Source organism: Microtus oregoni, unplaced genomic scaffold, assembly GCF_018167655.1.
Source record: "Microtus oregoni isolate MIOR12 unplaced genomic scaffold, Mior012 000016F_ref0000370, whole genome shotgun sequence".
NCBI lineage: Eukaryota > Metazoa > Chordata > Mammalia > Rodentia > Cricetidae > Microtus > Microtus oregoni.
The window spans coordinates 2712971-2735094 of NW_024543075.1; the positions used below are offsets into that span (position 1 = coordinate 2712971).

At 53.3% G+C, this 22124-nt stretch overlaps 2 protein-coding genes across 4 annotated transcripts; both read right to left on the minus strand.

Annotated features, from left to right (window-relative positions):
• Positions 1–11426: 11426 nt before the first annotated feature.
• Positions 11427–14551, minus strand: Tnni2 (troponin I2, fast skeletal type). Of its 2 annotated transcripts, none has more exons than XM_041666896.1 (8): positions 14353–14551; positions 13362–13391; positions 13149–13155; positions 12658–12699; positions 12362–12490; positions 12132–12221; positions 11753–11929; positions 11427–11617 (listed from the first exon to the last, which is right to left on the minus strand). In XM_041666896.1, the coding sequence occupies exons 2-8, from the start codon at positions 13367–13369 to the stop codon at positions 11522–11524; spliced, it is 549 nt and encodes a 182-aa protein (XP_041522830.1). In that variant the 5' UTR covers positions 13370–13391; positions 14353–14551; the 3' UTR covers positions 11427–11521. The 2 variants fall into 2 exon arrangements, with proteins under 2 accessions (XP_041522830.1, XP_041522831.1); XM_041666897.1 differs by lacking the exon at positions 14353–14551 and adding an exon at positions 14004–14057.
• An 882-nt stretch (positions 14552–15433) lies between these two features.
• Positions 15434–20603, minus strand: Syt8 (synaptotagmin 8). 2 transcript variants are annotated; one of them, XM_041666899.1, is made up of 9 exons: positions 20334–20603; positions 17658–17868; positions 17366–17514; positions 16880–16978; positions 16578–16736; positions 16337–16504; positions 16094–16199; positions 15857–15990; positions 15434–15763 (listed from the first exon to the last, which is right to left on the minus strand). In XM_041666899.1, the coding sequence occupies exons 2-9, from the start codon at positions 17749–17751 to the stop codon at positions 15530–15532; spliced, it is 1143 nt and encodes a 380-aa protein (XP_041522833.1). In that variant the 5' UTR covers positions 17752–17868; positions 20334–20603; the 3' UTR covers positions 15434–15529. The 2 variants fall into 2 exon arrangements, with proteins under 2 accessions (XP_041522833.1, XP_041522832.1); XM_041666898.1 differs by having other exon boundaries at positions 17366–17538.
• Between the last annotated feature and the right edge of the window lie 1521 nt (positions 20604–22124).

The following is a 22124-nucleotide window of genomic DNA, read 5'->3' on the forward strand; positions in this document are numbered from 1 at the left end:
CTGAAAAAAAAGTATGTGTATGTATGTATATGTGTGTGTATGCGCGTGTGTGAGTGTGCATAAACATATATATAAAATCTCACATGTCAACAAAATTAGCCTCTAATGATTGTATGTTAGGGAAGATTTTTGCTTCCTTGTGCATTAAACTTCCAATGATTCCTTTAAACACTATCTTTGACCCTTCAGATTTATAATCTATCAATCCTTATTACATTTCTCAGATAGGCAGCAAGCAGACAGCACCCAGGGTGATTCCTCCTTTAAAAGATTCTATCATCTGAGTTAGAAAGGCCTGGTACATCTTACCACACACAATCTTGGAATAAGTATCCATAATTTAAAGGATACAGTACACAGAAAACATCTACAATAACTTAGAGACAGCATCAGAATATTCTTTTTACTTGGCCTGCTTAGGTCAAAGCAACTTGAAATTGAAAACAAGTGCGTAGGTTGCCAGGGCATGATGGAGCAGAAACGAGTAGAAGCAAGCATGGAGCAAAGGAGTCCTGAATAGCCTAGAGACAAATCTTCCTAGAGAGTCTAGGTACCAATAGCAGCCACTAAGACCCATCACAGCCTGCATCCCCAGCCTCCTGACCAAGCAGATGGATTCTTCTTTGCTTCCAGCTCTTGTAGCTGCCCACTGGCCGCAGCTTGTCTAGCACCTGGTAATGTATTCTTTTGGTCATCTCCCCCCGCCCCCCCCGCCCCCCCGCTCAAACCCTGTATCTTAGTTAGGGCTGCTATGGCTATGATGAAAGACCATGACCAAAGCAAGTCTGTGAGAAAAGGTTTCTTTGGCATATGTTTCCACTTCATAGTTCATCATTGAAGGAACTCAAATGCAAAAATCTGGAGGCAGGAGCTGATGCAGAGGCCATGAAGTAGTGCTGGCTTGCTCAGCCTTCTTTCTTATAGAACCCAGGACCACCAGAACAAGGATGGCCCTTCCCACGGTGGGCTGGGTCCTCCCCCACCAATCACTAGTTAAGAAAATGCCTTTCAGTCAGATCTTATGGAAGCATTTTCTCAGGCGAGGTTCCCTCCTCCCAGATGACTATAGCCTGTGTCAAGTTGACATAAAACTAGCCCACACACCCTGGGATCTGTGCTTTCAAGACTTTGCTGTGGGATGATAAGCACTGACATGAGCCTTGCAAGTCTAAACCACTTCAAAGTGTCAGCTTCTTTTGATACCTGGCTAGTGTTGGAGGTACATGGCTGAGAAAACCCTTTTCGAGATAAAGTTTCTCTGTGTGGTCCTGGCTGTCCTGCAACTCACTTTGTAGATCAGACTGACCTCGAACTCAAAAGAAATCTGCCTTCCTCTGCCTCCCGAGTACTGGGATTAAGGCATGCACCACCACCGCCTGGCACTGAGAAAATACTTAAGTCCCCTCTAGAAACCAATAAATATATCACGTAAAGCAATGAATCAAAATTAAAACAAAAGCTAAATAAAAACTTAAAATAAACACATGCCATGGAGATCAGGTGTAACCTCCTTAGTATAGTGCAAAAGGGGCAATCCCTTGAGGGCTCAGAGGCACCAGGAAATTTATGGGTGCCACCCTTTTGATTTATGCCCTTTGCTTATCGCATGGCATTCACCATCTTTATGATGTCATTAGCCAAGATGATGGCAAAACACAGTTACTTTCTGCTAGTGAGCTCAGCCCCATGATAAAGTGAGACATCTTCATGGGGGCACAAGTCCCTGTGGGATCTACATGTAACACAGCTTAAATGTAGATAGTTTCACCCATTTTCTTAAAAAGACACCTTCGTTAGGTTAGCATGCCATAGGAGATGGCTCTTATGGCCTAGGCTGGTAGGCCCCAAGTAGCAAAAAAACAGAGGAAGGAATTCTGTGGTCTTAACCAAGAAAGTTGAGTATGTATTTCTCACCAAATTGTAACTGTGGATGCCAAGTGTTGTCATCTGGATCTTGTTTGAACGTCCCCTCAGCCCCTAGGCACAAGATTTTGCTTGGCGCCATTTTATCCCACTCAAGCACAGTGTGGGCTGAGATCAGATGGATCTGTGACTCTCTGTGCTGGCTGAAATTTAAAACTTTTGGAAACCAACTGGTTAAAATAGTTAATCCTGACTTAAAACCTTAGTAGCCTTGTGTGGCACATTTAGAAAGCCAGCTAGGAAATCAGCTGCCCGATGGCATCGTCTGAGGCAGTCAGACTTAAGCACACCAAGAAATTGTTTCTGCTCCTTGCGCCAGGTTCTCTCTCTGAGGGAACTGGGTGGAGAGGGAAAGAAGGGAAAATCCAGTGCTCATGAAGGTGTGTGTGTGTGTGTGTGTGTGTGTATGTTTTGGGTTTTGTTTGTTTGTTTGTTTTGTTTTTTGAGACAGGGTTTCTCTGTGTAGCTTTTGAATCTGTCCTGGTAATCTCTCTATAACCCAGGCTGGCCTCAAACTCACAGAAACCCACCTGCTTCTCTCTCCCAGGTGCTGGAATTAAAAGAGTGTGCTACCACCGCCCAGCAGTTAAGTACGATTTTGTTTTTGTTTTTGAGACCGGGTTTCTCTGCGTGGCCCTGACTGTCCTGGAACTGCTCTGTATAACAGGCCGACCTCATACTCACAGAGATTCACCTGCCTCTGTCCCCTGCATGCTGGGATTAAAGGCGTGTATCACCAATGCCTGGCATATTTTCTTATAAGACTAATATGGGCCTGGCAGTGGTGGCACACACCTTTAATCTCAGCACTTGGGGGCAGAGACAGGCAGATCTCTGTGAGTTCAAGGCCAGCCTGGTCTACGAGAGCTAGTTCCAGGACAACAGGGGCTGTTACACAGAGAAATCCTGTCTTAAAAAAAAAAAAAAAGACTAAGATGGGGAGTCAGGATGGACCTGGGGTTTCAAGCCAGGAATTCTAGCTGCTTAGGAAGCTTGAGGCAGGAGGATCAAAAGTTTAAGACTAGCCTGGGCTACAGTGTAAGTTCAAGGCCAGCCTAGGCAATTTAGTAAAACTCTGTCTCAAATAATCACAAAGAGCTTAATGGTAGCATGTGTGAGATCCTAGGTTCAATCCCAAGCACTGAAAGCATAAGAAGATGGGGATCCAGGCCTTCTCTGGAGGCTTCAACTCACATCACCTGGGGGCCACGGACAGTTGGGTCCCAAGGGGTTTCTGGGAGAGAGCTAGGTCAGGAGCACAGGCTTGGTGACAGATGGGAGACAGGGCATAAGGTGAGCTAAGAGCAGTCTGAAGTGTGAGATCAAGGATATGGACAGGCCAAGACAAGAAAACTCAGAGCAAGTCAACTTCAGTGAAGGCTTCCTTGGTAGCTTTGATAAAAAGCACAGACAGAACCAGGGGACATGGAGATTGCCATGGGTCTGTGCAGAGCCCCAGACAGTAGCAAGAAGGCAAGGTCCCCCATGCCAAGTCACCGTGTGTCAACAGTACATCTTGTCTCTCAGGGAGCACGGTCGGCCGTGACAGGAGTGGGAAGACCCCACCTGAAGGTAAAGAAACCACACCATGGGCCATGCACAGGCAGAGCAGAGCCCTGGAAGTGGTCTGGGGCAATTTGGTTGCTGCACAGATGTCTTTGAAGATGAGAGTTAGACAGAGAAGCAGAAAGACAAAGTGAAGAGGCTGGGGGCCAGGCAGGAAGCTGAGGTTCTGAGGTGGCACCTGAGGTTCAGGGGTACAGGGAGGTGGTGGCCCTGGGAACTGCACTGGATAGTTGGATCCTCTGAAAACTCATACACTGAACCCCTGACTCCTCAGACGCTTCTCACGATATGGCTATATTTGAAGCTGAGACATTTAAAAAAAATGGTAATGGTAGAATGAGGTCACCAGTGTGGTCCTGATTCAGTCTGACTGCGGTTCTTACAGGAAGAATGGTCAGGGCACTGAGACATGTGAGAGCGTCCGTCGGCAAGCCAAGGAGAGAGGTCTCTGGAGGAGCCAGCACGATGACACCTCCATTTCTGATCCCTCCGGTCTCAAAGTGTGAGGCAGTGAACAGCACTGTTTAAGTTCCTGGCCTGTGGACTTTCCTGGGTGGCCTTGACAAAGTGGTGGTCTCAGTCAGAAAAGGAAGACCCATTGCTATAATGAGCAAGCCTTCATCTTAGAGACTGGGCTTCCCACTGTGTCCCATTCTCAAGCCAGATCTACCACAGCTATTCTGGAACCCCAAGTTCCTCCTTGAGGACCTAAGGCTGGTCCTCTGGCAGGGGACACTGAAAAGGGGACCAGGCTAGGATCTGTGTCGTCGAGAAGGTCCCTGTTTGCACCAGGCATGCAAAGGGAGTCCATAGGCAGACATAGCTTCCAGAACCTTGGCCATTAGACATGGGGCCTGAGGAAGGAAGACAATATTTGCAACATACTTGGGACAGGAAGAGGACTTGGGACATATGTGTTGTGGGCCGAGTCGCTTGTGGGCAGAACATGGTGGGAGCCCTACCACAGTTCCTATCTGTAGAATCATTTCTTGGGGTCTTGCCATGGAGAGCAAGGGTGAACAACAATGCATCCTCTCTACACAGAAGCTGGTGTGGATTCCTTACCCCAAGCCAGCCAGGGGTGCACTAGGAAAGCATGAGGGCTGTGTTCCCATTAGTAAATAGACGGCCAGGGATGGGAGAGGAGGGGCCATCCTGGGTGTCTCAGGGTTTCTATTGGTACAACACCAATGACCAAAAAGCGAGTTATGGAGGAGAGGCTTTATTGGGCTTATACTTCAGCAGTGCTATTCATCAGTGAAGGAAGTCAGAACAGGAACTCACACAGGGCAGTATCCCAGAGGCAGGAGCTGATGCAGAGGCCATGGAGGGGAGCTGTTTACCGGCTGGCTTCCCCTGGCTTGCACGGTCTACTTTCTTATAGAACCCAGGACCAGCAGCCCAGGGATGGCACCACCCGCCATGGGATGGGCCCTCCCCCATTGATTACTAAATGAGAAAATGCCTAACACTTGGATCTTAAGGAGCCATTTCCTCAGCTGAAGCTCCTTCCTCTGATGACTCCAGCTTGTGTCAAGTTGACACACAAAACCATCCAGTATGCTGGGAAAATCTGCAAAGGGGCAGGGACAGCATGGCCCAAATGAAGGGCATTAGGAGAAGACAGACATTGGAGAGAAGTCTCAGAGTGTCCAGGCCAAAGGCCAGTAAGCTGTGAGCTGAAAGGAGGGTCAGCGTCAGCTACTTTGGGGGTAGATATGGGAGGAAGAGAATCTGCAGCTAAGCAGAGACAACAATGTGTCCCCCTGTAGTTGACAACAGTTGCCAAGATGGAGATACCTGGGGGCAGGGGAGTCTAGCCTGTGTTTTTCTTAGTGGAGCAGCAGAGTGAGCAGGCAAGGGGAAGTTCCTGGTGGGTCTGGGGGCGAGAGGATAACCTGAGCTGTATGTGGAACCTGCACTGTGCCTACAGAACAGTTATTCCCCAAGATGTGAGCCACCTTGTGAGGAGAGGCCTTTACAAGCCTCTAATTAGAGATGGGCAGTCAAATTATCTCATGTGAGAAGAGAGAATTGGGGAGCTAGGGGAAGTAAAGGACACTACAGTGGGGCCCGAGCTGGGCTCCTGTTGGTCCCTCCCTGGTTTCCCTCAACCCCCACAATCTTCAGAGTTGGTTGAGCAGATACACCTGGAAGTGTGAAGGACATACCCAAAGGAATAAGAAGAGGACCAAAGTGCAAGGGGGTGGGGCAGGAAGACCCTCAGGCTGACCTTGAACGTGAGTCCAAGGATGTGGAGGCCCAATGGGAGATGCTGTCTCTCTCGGGTTAGGTAGGCTCCCTCTGAAGACAGTGGTGGGGTTATGTATCCGTTTCAGGAAGGCCATGAGTCAGGACAAAGACTGTGATAAGGATGGATGATTGGGAGGTAAATATGACAGGGACAAGGCCAGAAGGAGCCATGTTCCAGACGGGGGTTGTGCAGAGGCCGGGCACTTATTGGAGGGCAGGTGTTCCAGTTTCACATCTGTCACTGTGATAAAATACTCTTGCCAAAGTAACTTTAGCACACAAAGGCTTTCTTAGTGTGTGGTCCCAGTTTATAATCCATCGTGGCGGGAAAACCACAGAGGTAGGAATTTGAGATTGCTGGTCACATCACACCCATTGTGAAATGAAGGAAAAAAAATGCATGTGTCTAATCTTAGCTCATTTTCTTCACTCTTATACAGTCCAGAGCCTAAACCAGGAAACAGTGCTGCCCGGGGAACCTCCATTCTGGTCTTCCCATCTTAATTGATATAAACAAGACAGTTCCTCCCAGACATGCTCACAGGCTAACCTGATTTAGACAGTTCCTCATGCAGACTCTTCCTAGGTGATTCTAGACGGTGTTGAGTTGACAATTAAAACTACCTATCACAGCAGGACACAACCAGGGGACCAGGGACCAGCTGGTGTGTGGATGTATACAGCTCTGCTCATAGGAACCATAGTGTGCTGAAGGAACAGAGTGTGGGCACCCTGGCACACCACAGGCAGTGGGCGTGCAAACCCCTCTGCACCCCGAGGACCTCACACCTGTGTCTGTTGATCCTTGTGAAGATTCCACCGGTTAGGAGGCTGAGCTATGAAAATCCCATCCTGGGGGAGGGGCTGTTCTTGGGAATGAACTGTCCTCTGGCTCAGCTTGGGTGGCTAAGCTTATGTGTTTGCAGAATTAAACACATACAAAGAATTTTGGTCGTTTTGGAAACTAAGAGGAATGGTAGACTCTAGGGCTAAGGACAAGGAGGCTGCTTGGAGGAAGCCACAGGGGCATCCTCTAGGCCTGGACAGAGGCAAGCTAGCGATTCTAGGGCTGACTTCCCACAGACTGGTGGCCAGAGGGCCAGTACTGAAGAGAAAAGCAGGAGGGAAGTACCCAGTGTCCATTTGGTCAAGCAGGTGTTCCCTTCCCTATGCCTATTTTGTAACCTTACCAGGTTTAATTGAGGCCTAATGTTGGGGTGAAGTAGGTCTGGACCACTGAGGTCAACTCTAACACCCCAGATTTCAGGCCCCGGCACCACATGGAGAGAGCTAGAGCTGGTAGGCTTGTTCTAGACAGACTTGGGTGAGGAACAAACATACACAGAGCTGGCCTGGGTAAAGCTGGTCAGGTCCTAGTCTCCCCCAGTGTGGGGCACTGCAGGGTGTCTGTGGACAGTTCAGGGCAGTTCAGGAGCTAGAAGGCCAGCCAGTCTAGCTGAATCTTGTGAGCTACAGGTTCAGTAAGAAACCCTGTCCCCCCTAAATCAGGTGGTGAGTGATAAAGGAAGACATTCTCGTCGAATTCGGATTTCCGAATAAGCACTGCTGGCACTCACATTGATGCATTTGAGAAAAGTTTAACTTTTCAGAGAATTAATCTCACACTGTCAGAAATATCCAGAATCAGAGTGGCTTGGGCAACTACCAAGTACCCTTCCCCTTCACTCTCCCCTTGTGACCGTCCAGGTGGGAGTAAAGACTTTCTAAAGAGACAGGTGTGCTTCTCTTCTAGGCTATCAGATTATTAAAACAATGGCATCGGAATTTTCCCAGGAGTCTCACGCTGGTGAAGCGAAAGGCTGAAGCCTGGTGCCAGTCGGGGGGGGGGGGGGGCTGTCTCCCAGAGAGATCTCACGGAGTTCTGAGAACTTGTCAGACCGCCTTGCAGGAGAGCCTGGAGCTGACAGTGATGGGTCAGTGACAGGCAGGACCACACCCTGACCAGGACTGCTTAGCTATGCACACCTCCTGCCCCCTGTTTAACCCTGAACCTCATGTCCGGACCCCGAGGACAGACTTGGGAGTCTCTGTACCTCTTCGTCCCTCTTCCCAATGTGGCTGCTCCTCTCTGCTTTTCAGGGTTATCTGTTTGAGGACGGTGGCTGAGCCTGTGTTGCTAGGGCTAACATGCTTACCTTCTCTGTCAGCCTCCATTTTCCCCTCCCTTATCCCTAAGAGTCCACAGCTTTATAGTCACTTCCCTAACATGAGAGCAGTCCTCTGCTGGCCCCAGGGCAGTTACCAAAGTAGCCAGTGTTTGATCTGCCAGTTTTTGTCCTGTGACTGGCTTCCACTCTTTCTTTCATTTTTTTAATTTTGTGTTGACCGCTTTTTTTTTTTTCTGAAAAAATATTCAGCACCCACAACTACCTCCTGCTCGCAGAAGAGAATCTTATTAGGATCCAGTCTTCAGTCTCATTCCTGGGTTGTCCCTCCCAAGAAGGTGCCTGCACATCAGACCCACAGCCTGGCACCTGCCCACCCTCGAACCTGGCCACCCTTCCACCTGCCCACTTTTGTACCAACCACGCATGCACCACCCCATATACCTGCCCACCTAAGCCCTACTTCCTTGGTCTTCAGCGGACACTTTTAAAAGTAAAGCCTTTAATTTCCTTTGGCCACTGCTCTGCCCAAGTCGCTTGGGATGCCAGGGGCTCTTCAACTTTTGACCTCGCTGTGTACCCTGTAGGTATTTCTCACCCCCATCTCTCCTGCTTTCTCCCCTCCTCTCACCAGCCCTTCTCATGTCTAAAGAGACTGTGATTTGCATCTCAGCCCAGATCCCATATCTTGCCATTATCCATGGAATTCTCACAGACATCCGGACCCCACGGTCCACAGCCAGCTTCTTACCTGCTCTCGAACTCAGGGGAATGACCCCAGGTCCTTTGCTCCCTTGGCCACTAAGTCCTGGTTGCCCACTCATTCCATGTCTCTGTTAGCTTCTTCCTCCCAGGAGATGGTGCTGGCTCCCTTACCCCACTCCCCACCTCGCCTCCTTACAGGGACCGTGCACCTATTGAGAGCTTTTTGGAATACAAAGCTGTGGATGACAGGCATCCACTGCTCTGCTCAGTCTTGCTGCTTTGGGAATGTATGACTTGTCACCAGGGTCACTCCATGAGGTCATGGACAGCATTAAGCACAGGGGTAGGGCTCTGCACATCACCCTTGGGTCAGTTGGTTTGGTTTGATTTGTAAAGGTCTCTCGTATTTCATTCATTCACTGGAAAAATGTAGTAAGTGCCCATAAATCTGCCATCCCGCCCAAGAGTTATATGTCCCAAGCTTATATCTGTGAAGAGCTCTACTCCGGTATGTCCCCTACTCTGTGCCCACTGTCCCCTCTGACCCTAGATAAACATAATCTGGAGTTTTATATTTGATATTTCCTTGCTTTAAGAAAAAAAAGAGATAATTTCTTTTAAAAATAATATTAATAATATTGATTGTCAACTTGACAGGATCTAGAGTTCCCTTGAGGCAAACCTCTGGGCATGTGGTGGCTTAAATGAGAGCTATTCCCCTTGTTTGAACACTTGGTTCACACTTGGTAGCCCTGTTTGGGGAGGTTTAGGTGATGCCTTCTTGCTGGGGGAAATGTGTCACTGAGGACGAGCCTTGAGACTAAAATCTAGCCCCACTTCCAGTTTGTTCCCGCTGTGTCATGTCTGTGGTGAGATGTGAGTTCTTTTCCTGCTCCGGCCACCCTGCCTGCTGTTGAGTCCTGCTTCCCCCATCATGATGGACTCTTACCCAACTGTCTTCCGTAAGTTGTTTCCGGCCATGGCGATTTCTTCCCCAGCATCAGAAGACTAGCTAATACTTTGGCATGTCTGAGGGGGAGTTTCTGGTGGAGTCACTGAGGTGGGAAGACCGTCCATAACCTTGGGTAGCACTGACCTATGGGTGGAGCCAGAGAGAGTGGAAAGGAGAGAACAAGCTGCAAGCCAGTCTTTGCCACTCAGCTTCCCGGTTGCTGATGCTGTGCGACAAGGCACACTTCTGCCACCATCCCTTCCCACCGTGGTGCACTGTACCCTCCAACCATGAGTTCAGACCAACCCTTCCTTCCTCCTGGAGTTTCTTCATCAGGTATTGTCACCACAGTGAGAGGAGTAGCTAATACACCCATGAGTCGCCATGGCCTTGAGCCTTCCTTGCCCAGAGCAGGGCCCATAGTGCCCTTGCCTCCCCTCTCCCAGACCTCAAATGCCTGATGTGCAGGATGCAGTCACATTGTTCCTGGTAAGTACAAACCCAGGTGGGACTCAGGCTCACTAGTTACCTCCAGAGTGTCATGCTCAGGCCCGTCTTTCTGTTGAAGTCACTGTCTAATCACCTGCTCAGCTCTGCCAGGTACAAACCTGAGCTTGGAACCGTGCTCCCGTACAGCTTCCTGCAGTACCCATTTTCCTCTGACATCACCATACACAGCTTCTCACTGAAGCGTCTCATAATCCCTGGCCCCCGGCATGTGCCTTGTCATGCTGCTCCGTGTCTAAGCCCACCTGCTCTGACTTGCCCTGCCCAGCCCCATGATGAGGCAGAACTGTCCCCAGAGGTCTGACCTGCTGCTGTAGAAATCAGTCTAGACATTGGGGGACACGCTCAGGGCTGAGGCTCTGCCTAGAAGGGGCTTTGGGAACTGGTGAAAGGAGCATGGTGGAACCAAGACTTCTGACGCTTGAGGGAGGGCCAGGGAGCCATCCTCAATAAAGGGAATTCTGATTGTCAGTGAAAGCCCCCCCAGAGTCACTCACAACTCCAGGATGCGGTGGAGCAACCCCTTCTGGGATCCCTACTAAAGACCTAGGACCCTGAAAGCATCTCCCACAAAGCAAGGGTGGGGCCATAGTCTTACCTGTTGGGGATATTGTCTTAGCTAGGCCAGGGCCTGGGACTTACAAAAACAAGACAAGTTCCCTTCTGAGTCAAGATAGCACCAGGCTGGGCCTGTCACAGTTCTACCCAGGAACAGGGACCCAGGTCTTATCAGCTCACTACAGGCCTTTGGAGGAAGTAGAGACTACTGATTTAGAATAGCCATGTGCACCTCTGTGGGAAGGCCTGGAGCCTGTGGCCCAGCTATGAAGTCAAGTGCTGTACCATCCCAGGCCCCGTGTTTCTCAGAGTGAGTGTATTATTGGCCTTGTTAGACCAGTAAGATCCAGGCAATGAGGCATCCAGGAAAATTGTGCAGGCTCAGCTTTACCCTCATCCCTCAATGTCCAGAGAGGGGCAGGCACTAGGTAGAGTGTATAGGAGGCGTCAGGGCTGAGTCTCGGGATGGACACACAGGGTCAGCCTTTCAGGGTGGCTTCTGACTTTTGGCTGAAGATGGAGCCCTAAGAAGGGGCAGCGCTGGAAGAATGGAGACTGAGCTTGCCTCAGGGTGCGCCTGCTAAAGGCCCGAGTGGATGACTGTACCAAGGCACAGAGGCCCTAGCCTAGAAACTCCTGCTCAGATATGGCTGCTGTCCCTGGTCATTCTTCTCCAGGCCCTGCCATGTTAGACAAGTCCAGACATGGACCCCAGTTATGGGGTGCAGCCCAAAGCTCTTGGACTATACCCAAGCTGTGTGGCCTCCACACTGGCACACTGCTGATCACTACTGCTGGATTCCAGAGTGGGCAGACAGAACTAGACCAGACCATGGTAGGGATGTGAATCCTTTATTGGCTGAGGCCAGGTACTCCCAGCCTGGCTGTTGGGTGGTCTCCCAGTGGTGGAGTGGGGTGGGGCAGTGGGCAGTTAGGACTCAGACTCAAACATCTTCTTCCGGCCTTCCATGCCAGATTTCTCCTCAATATTCTTCCTCCAGTCACCCACATCACGCAGGTCCCGCTCCTGAGGGTAGAACCAGAGAGGCCTCAGACCCACCCTGGTCTTCCCCAGACTACCCTGGGCCTCAGTTCATTCTCTACGAATGGGACAGTGAGTGAACTCTCTCTCTCTCTTGGCTCCCTCTGGGCCCTGGCTTACCTTCTCCGTGTCCTCCTTCTTGACCTGCTTCAGGTTGGCCCTCAGGTCCATGCACACCTTGTGCTTAGAGCCCAGCAACGCCTTCAGCATGGCATCAGCCGACATACGCACCCTCCGAAGTGGGGGCCTCTTGAACTTGCCCCTCAGGTCAAATAGCTTCTGGTTCATGTCTTCCAGCTAAGAAGAAGGAGCAGAAGGTTTAGGGACCTGGAAGCCCCCACGTCCCTGATGTTGTTGGCCTTGTTTTCACACCACCTGGTTTTACCCCATATTCGCTGGCCCCACCCCTACATCATTTGGCTTCACCTGGCTGCTTCAAGTCCCCTGTCCCTCCCGCCTCCACTCATGACCCCTGAAGCCACTGGCTCCCCCCTCTCACCTCCTTGCTGCTCTTCTGCACCTTCACCTCCATGTCATATTTCTCCTCCTCAGCCACGTCAATCTTCGCATGCAGTTGTTTGCAAAGTTCCTGGGTGGGCAGGCAGCGGTTGGGTGACCACCCTGACTCTTGAGGATCCCTGTCCCCTCCCCGTCCTGACCCACCAGGCCTGATTGGCTGAGAAATAGGGGTAGCAGGGCCTTGGGTGGTGTGTGGCAGGAAGGGACTACCTGCACTTCGGACATGGAGCCTGGAATATGCAGAGGCGGGCAGTGCTCGGACAGGTAGTTCTGCTTCTCGGATTCACGGCGGCTTTCCTCTTTCTCCAGCTCTGTGGCCGCAATCTGGAGCATCACACTCTGAGAAGCAGAGAGGCGGGAGTGAGGCTCTGCAGTGACTGCCACCCCCACCTCTGTACCCCCAGCCCTCTGCAGCCTATAGGTGCCGTCTCCAGGCCCAGATGGCCCTGTGCAGTGACTGCCACCCCCACCTCTGTACCTAGACCTCTGTGGCAGCCCGTACCTACCTTCAGGTGCTGTCTCCGGGCCGTGATGGCCCTGTTGCGCTTCTGCAGGATAGGGTAGAGAAGGCAGAGTCAGGCCTTGGTAGAGCTTTGACCTCCTTGGAGCCATCTGACCCGGGGTTTTAAAGGAGGCCACAGGGCCACTGCCCAGGGCCCTATTTTTTTGTTTTTGTTTTTTTCCTTTTCTTTTCTCCCACTCCAGCCTATAGGTGGAACACAGGTCTGTGGTCCTGCTACTTTGCTTAGGTGACACATAGGACTGAAGTCAGTAATGGAGTTAGGGAATGGGGAAGGGGTGTGGCAAGGGGAGGCCTAGGAGGTGAGTGGTGATCAGAAATCAGAAAGGAGAAGTGATTCCCCTGTGATTAGGCCCAAATCTCACTTCCCTCTCACTAGGCACCAGGTAGGTACTTCCTCTCGCTGGGGTTGTTCAGGGGAGACTAAGTCTTCTGACTTAGTTTCAGGACACCATTATAGCCTTGAGTGATACTCACCTCCTCACTGTCCCAGGAGGAAGAGAAAGAGGGAGGCGGGAGGGAGAGAGAAAAGAGAAGTTAGGTTGTGGTTCCATGGGAGTAGCCATGGAACCTTGGGGTAGATGGGGTTGAAGGGGTGTGTGGTAGCTACAGAGGATTGGGAGATATGGGACCCAAACAGTGGTGAGGGGACTGCAGTGAGGGGGGGAGGTCACACTGGGTGCCACTTACTCCCCCATCCTGAGGTTTCAAGCTCTGAGCCTGTAGGGAGAGAGAGGTGAAGATGTCAGGGTCCGTCTTGCACGAGGCTGAGCATGGAGGCCTGAGCTCACCAGCCCGCTTCTGCTCTATCCCCAACTCAGACCTTCTCAGAGGGCAAGGATTTAGAGGACACCCCCCACCCCCACCCTGAGGGTGAGAAGTAAGAGGAGAAAGTGTTCCCAAAATGTCCCAGGCGGGGCCTGAGGAGCTGCAGCTGTCCCTGAGGGAGGGGTGGGGCTGACCAGCACAGGTGGCTGCCAGAGTGAGCCTGTTATTTTTAACTCTTGCTTCTTTGGCTGGAGAAGTAAATACATAGGAGAAAGAGCTCTTCTATGCGGCCTGGGGGCTCAGGTCCCTGCTTGCTTGACCTGAATATCCTCTCACTTGTGTGTCCCCAGAGTCAGAACCTGCCATCAGAGGCCCTGATGAAGACCTCTGCCCCCTCCTACCAGCACCTGCTGCTTTTCAGTCCCAGTTCTGTGGGAGCCCCCCAGAGCGAGAGCTATTGGCAGCAGACCCCAGACCCCAAGTCCCTGCCCAGGGAAGTCCTCCTGTGAGCTAGCCTGAGTAGTGTCCTGTTCTCCAGCCTCAGGAAGATGGGCCAGGCCTCACCTAGAGTCTGTGCAGCACGACTGGGAGCGAGGTCAGGCAGGCAGCAGTGAGCTGGGCTGGTGGGCCAGGGGGAGGGGTATAAATGGCTTTCCCTAGGCCGGGCCCCTGCTCAGAAAGGGCATGGAGTCTCCTCAGACCAATGGGGGCACAGAGAGGAGGAGAGCCTCCCCACCTGCCCAGCCTCCTGGCCAGCCAGCCCAGGCACTGGCCTGTCCAAGAAGTCTTGGGGTGGGGGGGTTGGTTTGCTCTATTTATGTCTCAGTGACAAGTTCAAGATGTCACCCTTGTTCCTGCAAGAGCCCTCAGGACAGCAGGAATTATATTGTATGTGGGTCTCCAAGGTACCCACCCGGCTCAAGCATCCACTGAAGTCTTCCTCCACGTGAAACCTGGCCTCCCAAGTAGGCTGAACTGGAGTCACTGTCAAATAGCATGGCCTAGTAGTAGCTCAGCACCCATCTGGCCACTCAGTGCCTGCTGGGTGCTCCCTCCCTGCCTGGGCCCCTGGGGTGATTGTTCATCTCATCAGCCCTCCTATAAAATTGGATACCCCCCCCCCCCAGGAAACAAACAAAGAAACCCAAGACAAAAACAGTTTCCCTGGCCCTGTGTGGTAGTCAGGGCTCAGGAGAGGAATGTCCTTCTCTTGTAGTGAACTTGCCTTTCTGCCCAGGGAAAGGAGAAAATGGGCCCCTGGACCAGCAGCTGGGCCTCTCCCAGCCTGCCACACGCCCTGCCCATGGGTGTCTCTCTGCACAGGCAACTTGGAACATGTCCTTCAACCCCAGAGAGTGGTGCCACCGCCCTAGGAACCTCTCTCTGACCCGTGGGGGCTCAGGGCTCTTGGTTGCCTAGGCAGGTCCTGCATTGCCCGGCTCACTGGGGCCAGGCCCTCGCCCCTTTCCCGCTTCTGAACCCCACCCAGAGACACCCAGATCATGGCTTGGCCCCAGCCCTGCTGCTCTGGGGCCCCTGAGGATCAGAGGAAGGTAGGAGCTGCTAAAGCCCGCCAGATGTGCTGGGATTAAGAGGTACATCACAGGCCAGGACTGCGCGCCCCCAAAGGCCCCAGAGCAGCTTCCAAAGGCATCTACTGCCCCCTGCTGATGGTATAGAGGACACTCCATACCACCATCCCTCATGATTTGGGGGTCTCTTCCCCACACTGTCTCTACACGCTACTCCCCCCAGTCTCCCACTTTGTCCCCACAGGGCCAGCTCTAATCCCCTGCTCCTCTGCCACCCCTGGGTGCCAGAGAGGATGGTGCCATCTCCCAGGGAAGACCTAGTAATCAGGCCTTGAGCAGAGGCTCAGGACTGGCAGAACTGTCCAGAGCACCCTACCCCATCCTTGAGAGGACAGTGGTGCCAAGGTGGAGCCCACCTTGTGTCTCAGGTTCTCCTTACGGGGCTCCAGCAGGGCACATGAGTGGGAAAGAGAAGGCATTTATTACAGAAAGCTCAGAAGAGCCTGGACAAATGCCCACAGCTCCATTAGGGGAAACTGAAGCTCCATTAGGGTTCTTTTAGGAGCGAGGCCTAGGCAGGGGGAGGCGAGGCTTCAGGGCCAGAGCACGATCCACCTCCCTGGGGGACTGCAGGTGGTGCCACTGGGCGATGGGTCGCCTGGCATGGGCCAACATATCTGCCCAGTGCTGTAGGGGTTGACCCGAAGCCCGGGAACCCAGCAACACCTTGCCCACAGGTTCAGCCCGGAGCTGCAGGCCATGGGCCCAGACAGCCAGCACCAGGTCCACACTCTGCAGACATGGAATGGGAAAGGGCTGTCAGTTTTGTCAGTCTGACCCAGCACAAAGTCCCAGGCCACTCTGCCCTTTCTCCCCGCTCCTCACCTGGAGCTGGCTAAAGGGAACCAGGAAGGTGAAGGCCTCGTTGAAGTAGGGCATAGTTGTGTTCTTCTTAGAGGATGTTTTCTTCTTCTTCCATTTCCTCTGGTTTAACATGAGCTGGACCTTTACAAAGGGTTCTGCATGGACAAGAAAGTTCAAGAGGGGTGTGTCCCATACACGCACATGGGAAGGTTGAGCACAAGGGCCCAGCCCTCTGTCCACCCCCATAGGATTTCTTACCTGAAATCCCTGGATTCAAACCCCGAGCCTCCAGCACAACCACAGTCAGGCGGCCTGAGCTGGGCACGTAGCGCAGTGAGAAGCACAGCTCCCCCATCTGCTCAGGCTGTGGGCAACAAGACAGGGCCGCAGCTGAGAGGGTCATCTTTGCCCTTGGGGTTTGGGGATCAGCAGGTACAGCACCCAGACCTTGGCCACCCCTAAGGCACAGGCAGGGTCTGGGCCCCTGCCAGCCAGGCTTACCTCAGTGGTACCAGGAGGGCCCAGCTGGTACCAGTTCTCCAGGACATGCTGAGGGTCTACAGTGCCCAAGGATAGCTGGAGCTCCCCCAGAGGCTCGTGTTCCGAGAACCGCTTGAAATCCAACAGCTGCACCTTCAGGGTGGCCCCGGGCAGCTCTGCTGGTGGGACCTGCAGGCAGGGCTGTGAGATGGGTCCTACTGCTCTGGCCCCAGCCCGCTCTGCCTACCCAGGTCAGACTTACTGAGAAGTGGCATGTCTCTTCAAACATGGGACAGAGAGTCCCCCGGTGCACCTTTGTCTCATGTCTTCTCCCAGCCTGAGTGGAAACGCTGACGCAGGCGTAGGGGTCCGCTGTGCCCTCGGCCTTCAGGTTTTCGGCCTGCCTCAGGCCCACCCTAATCTGGAGTCCAGTGGGTTGGCTCAGCCTGAGTGTGTGTTGGGGTGAGGGGTCCTCTTCCCACATTCCCCTCCACCTGGCACTTCACCCATCACATACACCCTCCATCAACTACGGAGCCTCTGGACATCCTGAATGGGACTTACCTCCTGGCTTCCAGAATCATACTCCAGTGAGAGCAACAGTCGTCCCCACTGTTGCGGCCCCCCAGAGCAGGGCTCCAGGCAGTCCACATCTGGTTGAACCTGGGGTGGGTGGAGGGGTGGTCAGATAAGTATGGTTGAGACCAATCCTCAACTGGAGGCCTGGGCTCTCATAATATAGGTCAAACCACCAGCAGCAGGCCAGCCCACACAATGGCTCATATCCTCAGCGCAGCTCCCTGAGACCAGCCATATCTACTTCGGACATGATATGCATCGTACTGCTACTGGAGCTTCCAATAGCCCATGGACCAGCATCTGCTTGCTTCCTGAAAGCCTCCTCCCCCATCACCTTTGCTCATCTCCTTCCTCTGCCAGGAAGGCCTGCCAGGGCTGCCCTGAACTCCCTAGCCTGGACCTTGCATTCCCCTCCCTGCAGTGAGCCAGTACAGGATTGGGCACAGGTAGACACAGGTCTCCGCTCCTCACCAGGTGAGTAGTGGTGCTGCTGGGAGCACTGCCCAGGCCCACAGCTTCTTTGTCTTTGGGCTGCTTCCTGCGGCGTTGGCAGCGGCGGCAACAGCAGTAGACACCACAGAGCAGACAAGAGACCAGGAGGACTCCAGCAGCAAGAACGACTATAAAGAGTTCCCAGCGGGGCCCTGGGCCAAGGGTACAGGCTGCTGAAATGCCTCTCTAGACAATCTGGACCTAGACTGGACTGGACTAGTCTACTAGCCCAGACCATGCCCACACCACTCTTGGGGTTCCAACCACTCACAGGGGATCCTGGTAATGAGGTCTGGAATGAGACTGGGCTCAGCAGTGGTGTCAATTGGGGCTGAGGTGCTGCGGGGGTCTGGGACACGCCCCATCTTCCTGCCTCTGTTGGCTTGGAGGAGGTAACTGCGGAATCCAGGTCACTTGAGGGATGACCCTTTGACCGTGGTGTACTGCCTCTTCGGCTGGCAGCAGCAACTACTGAGTTCTCCCTAGATCAGAAGGCAGCCGAGGTGGCCAGGGGCAAGGGTGCTAGTCTGGAAGCTAGGCAGAGAGAGACTGTTCTCTTGCCACTTTTCCCAGTCCCCAGCCCCAGCCAACTAGGCCAAGCCTGGGCAGCCTGGTACCTACTTTTGCTGACCCTTGCTCACTGGAACCAACACACATTGCAGGAGGAACTTTGTCCTTTTTTTCTTGGACTCAGAGGATTTTTCTCACTTTTAGGGGTGTCTCATTTCCTGAGGAGGACCCATCATAGCCCCCTGCATTCCAAAGACGTACCACGTTCTACCAGGTAGTCCAGTTAACTGTAGCCTCAGAGCCAAGAGCAGCTTGGGCCATGAGGTCATGTGGGAGGGAGCTGGGGCATAAAGCCACCAGCAACTGGGCATGCGCTCCAGCAAGCCTAGGCTGAAGGAGCTTTACTGGCATGGGCACCAGGCCAGCAGTGCCTGGGGATGAGGGCGAGGCGGGGGCAGGCAGGGGCAGGGAGAGCCTGAACATTCCTCCACGCTGAATCAATGCCGGCCTAAACTTGCCTACCTGCCTGCTTGGCCACCCTTGGCATGGGAGTGGGAAGGAGGAGGCCATGAAGCTAGCTGCCTTGACCTCTGCATCCCACCTGCCCAGGGCCTGAGGAGGGTACACACCAGGCAGGCTGGCTTCTTCCACCATGAGCAGGAAAGGTGGGATCCCCAGCTGGGGGCTGGGAACTACTGCAACTCCATGAACTCAGATCTCCCTAGCCTCCCTCCCCGCCCCCGCAGCTTCCCTAGATGGCAGCTGCTGGCCAGAACTTTCTAACTTGAGTCTACCCCACTGTGCGACAAGAGCCTGCTACCCCTCCGGCCATGTCTAAGCCCAGACTACATACAAGTTACTAAAGCAGTCTACCCCTCCAGGAGTGAGTAATTGTGGGGTCAGATCCTCTCTCTCCTGTACCCTCAGCCTGAAATCCCCAACATGATTCCAAAGACACCCCCTCCTGCAACATCAGCACCTCACGACCTGGCAGACTGGAGAGAGGCAGTCATAGCTCAGAAAGCCCAGAAACATCCACCCCCCAGTGATCGTGGGTAGACAATCAGGAGGGGACCAGGTTCTGCCTCCCAGGTCTCCCTGTAGGGATGCTGCACACGTGGATCCATCCTTTCCAGGGATGGCCCAAGGCTGGGGCCCTGAAGTTGGCATGACCCTAGAGCAGAGGTGCAGACGGTGATTACAAGAATCCATAATGGAGAGCAGGCTGGTGGGGACCTGAGAGGGTCATAGTGTTAGGCAGAATGCCCTCCTCATCTCTTGAAACCCCTCAAATTTGAGCACAGGTACCCTATTTTAAATTCATCCCCAGGCCCTATGAATCATACAGCTAGATCATAACTTAATTTCAGACCCCAGTCTCTCTTTCTCTCTCGTATGTGTTTGCATATGCGAGTCCATTTCTTTGCCCTTCTTGTCTGAAGTTCCCCCTTACAGTAAGAACAAGTGGCAGAGGCACAGAAGCCAGACTTCTCACTGCATGTAGATCACGAAGGCATTCTGGATAGCCTGGTGGTGACACATGTCCACAAGGGACTGCAGACTGTCTGGAAGCTAGCTTTGGAGGATTCTGAGTCCTCAGAAACACCAGCTCCTGATACTAGTGAGATTTTCAAGGCCTGGAGAGATTAAGGCCCCTTAGGACCCCCAGGTCCTCATGGTGGTAAAGGTGCAGGTAAAAATACAGCCACCAGGTGGAGCCATTCTCCCCACTGGTCCCCACCCACGGGTAGCTTTCAGCTTGCAGATAATGGACTTCCAGGGAAGCTGAGCCTGAGCAGGACAGATAGAAAAGAGGCTCTGTGATTCTCCAGTCCCAGGCCAGGGCCTTGGTTATCCCTGTTTGTATGACCGAAAGCAGCATGCACGCCCGAGCGGCAGGCAGGCAGGCCTTCCTGCTGACTTTCGTAGTCTGCTCAGGAAGACTCTCTCAAACAGAGCTGTTTGGCCCAGAAAAGGGAGTTGGGGGTCCCTGCTACATCTCCAGGCTCCCTCCCAGCAGCTCTGTGCACCCAGCTCTGTAATCCCTTCTAGTCAGGACAGCTGACTCATACCCGGGCCTGAGGCCTGCCTTCACTACCCCAGCCTCTCTCACCCTGTTCATTCTCCAAGGCCTGCATGAGCCCCACTTTCTCCAGGTATCCCTTCCAGGTCCCTCAGAATTACTTCGGCTTGGGCTGGATGCCACCCAGTGCCCCCTTTAAGACAGGAGCCACTTACAGTTGTGCTGGGCCTCTCCTCCAAATTCCCCGGCAGTCTAGGATTGAGTACCCATTACTTCTGGGTTAGACCTGCTACCAACTCCCTCCACCCTCAGTGTAACCGAACCTTGTAAAGCTTCACAGGGAGCAGTTTCTGTGTTCCCTTTCCCCAGGAAAGAAAGACACCTGCCCCCAGGACAGCGGTGGTCCTCCCTCACCTGATGTCTACTGCTTCCTGAGGCTGCCAGGCTCTGGCTTTCTTGCTCTGACCCCAGCCACCGCGAGGCTGGTTGGTCCACTCTTACGCAGCACCTGGAGCCACAGCAGAGCCGGCGCCTGTTGCTAGTGATCCAAAGAATCTTGGGGGGAGGAAGGGGTGTGGAGGCAGGGCTTTGGGGAGCCCCACCTCATGGCTGGAACTGCTGGCCCTCAGAAGCCAGGAAACTCCCTTGAGAGAGAGAAGGGCCTCCCCTTGTCTGAAGCCCTAGGGCAGGTGTCTGGACTCTGGGCTATCTCTAGGGGCTACTCAAGGCTGAAGGTTACCCCACCCACAGCGAGCTTTGCAAACAGGGGTGATAGGCTCTCTGGGCTGACCTGTGTACAGGCTCACACACCCAGAAGGCCTGAGTCACAACTGCTTGGTTGAAGAGTGTGCCTCCTGGCAGTGCAGACCTAGGGACTCAAACACAGAGAAGGTGAAACCCTGTAGGGGACCTGCCTGGTGTTGTGTAGTGCTGACCTGAGCCCATTGGCTTGGTTGTCACCCTCAGAGAACATTCTGCTCCATTCCCTTGAGTTTTCAGCTTCCCAATGAGCAAGCCTTCATCCTGGTGTCCAAGGTCCTTGCAATAATCTAACCTCAGTATCTGTTCCATCAATTTGGGTCCCACCATGTAGTCTGAGTTCCTCATTGTGCTCTGACCAGTTGGTCTGGTCCGGTCACTCTACAGCCCTTTATCCGTGACTGGCAGTCAGACATTGGAATGGTTAATGGTTAACGTGACCTATCTCACTAGGCCCAAGTCTCCAAGTCTCTGGGATGGTCAAATAGGCCTTTTTGAGGAAAACTCCAGCTAGAGGATGCTCTGGGACCACGGCATATGGGGTACATGCGTGCTGCTCACAAGTGGCTCTGGGCGCATGGGCAGCATCATGAGGTGGTGGGTCCATCCCCTGTTATAACTCAGGTGATGTAACAGGGACTTACAAATATGATCAGAGGGGCCAGAGGTGTGCCTGCGGGGATATCAAGGCACCCTGGTAGCAAGCACCTGTACTTTGGGACCCACCAGGCCCCTGTAGAGCAGAGCTTCAGGCCCCACAAGTAGCTCCCACAACCCGGCTGTGTAGGGTCTTTGTGCCTCTCCAGAATGAGGGCGCCTCCGTGGCGAGACGGCGTCTGAGGTTCTGAGGCAGGAAGGAGAAAACCAAACAGAGCTGGCAGCCCACGGCCAGGCCTGCGGCCCCCAGACGGCGGCTTGGCAGCCAGAAGCCCCGTGGAGACCCTGGCGGGGCTCCTGGACTCGGATGCTTCCTTTGAGGATGCCTGGGGAATGTTTGAGGTTAGAACACACGGCAGACGCTGGCGGGAGAGCCCAGAGCCTCTGGCAAAGAAGCAGGAGACGTGCAGGGATGGGACACGTGCTCCCTGCCTGTACTGACCCTGCTGTGAGCCCTATCCTTCTAGGCACCTCTTTTACCTGGGGTCTGAGACAGCCGAAGATGGGTACTCAACTTGTCTCAGACCTCTGTATGTAGCTTGTGTGTGCACTCAGGTTACCTGTGTATTGTGGGATACAAGCTAGGTACAATATCCCTGACATTCCAGCATCAGAACAAACCTGAGCCCCATTATCTGGACACTTTGGGAAGCTGAATCCAACTTCTAAACATCTGGGGAGCCTGTACCTCATTGCGTGAACATCTGGTAAGGCTGTGTCCTATCTCCTGAGCACTGGAGAACGCACATTGATCCACCACCTAAGCACCCAAGGAACACAGTACCCATC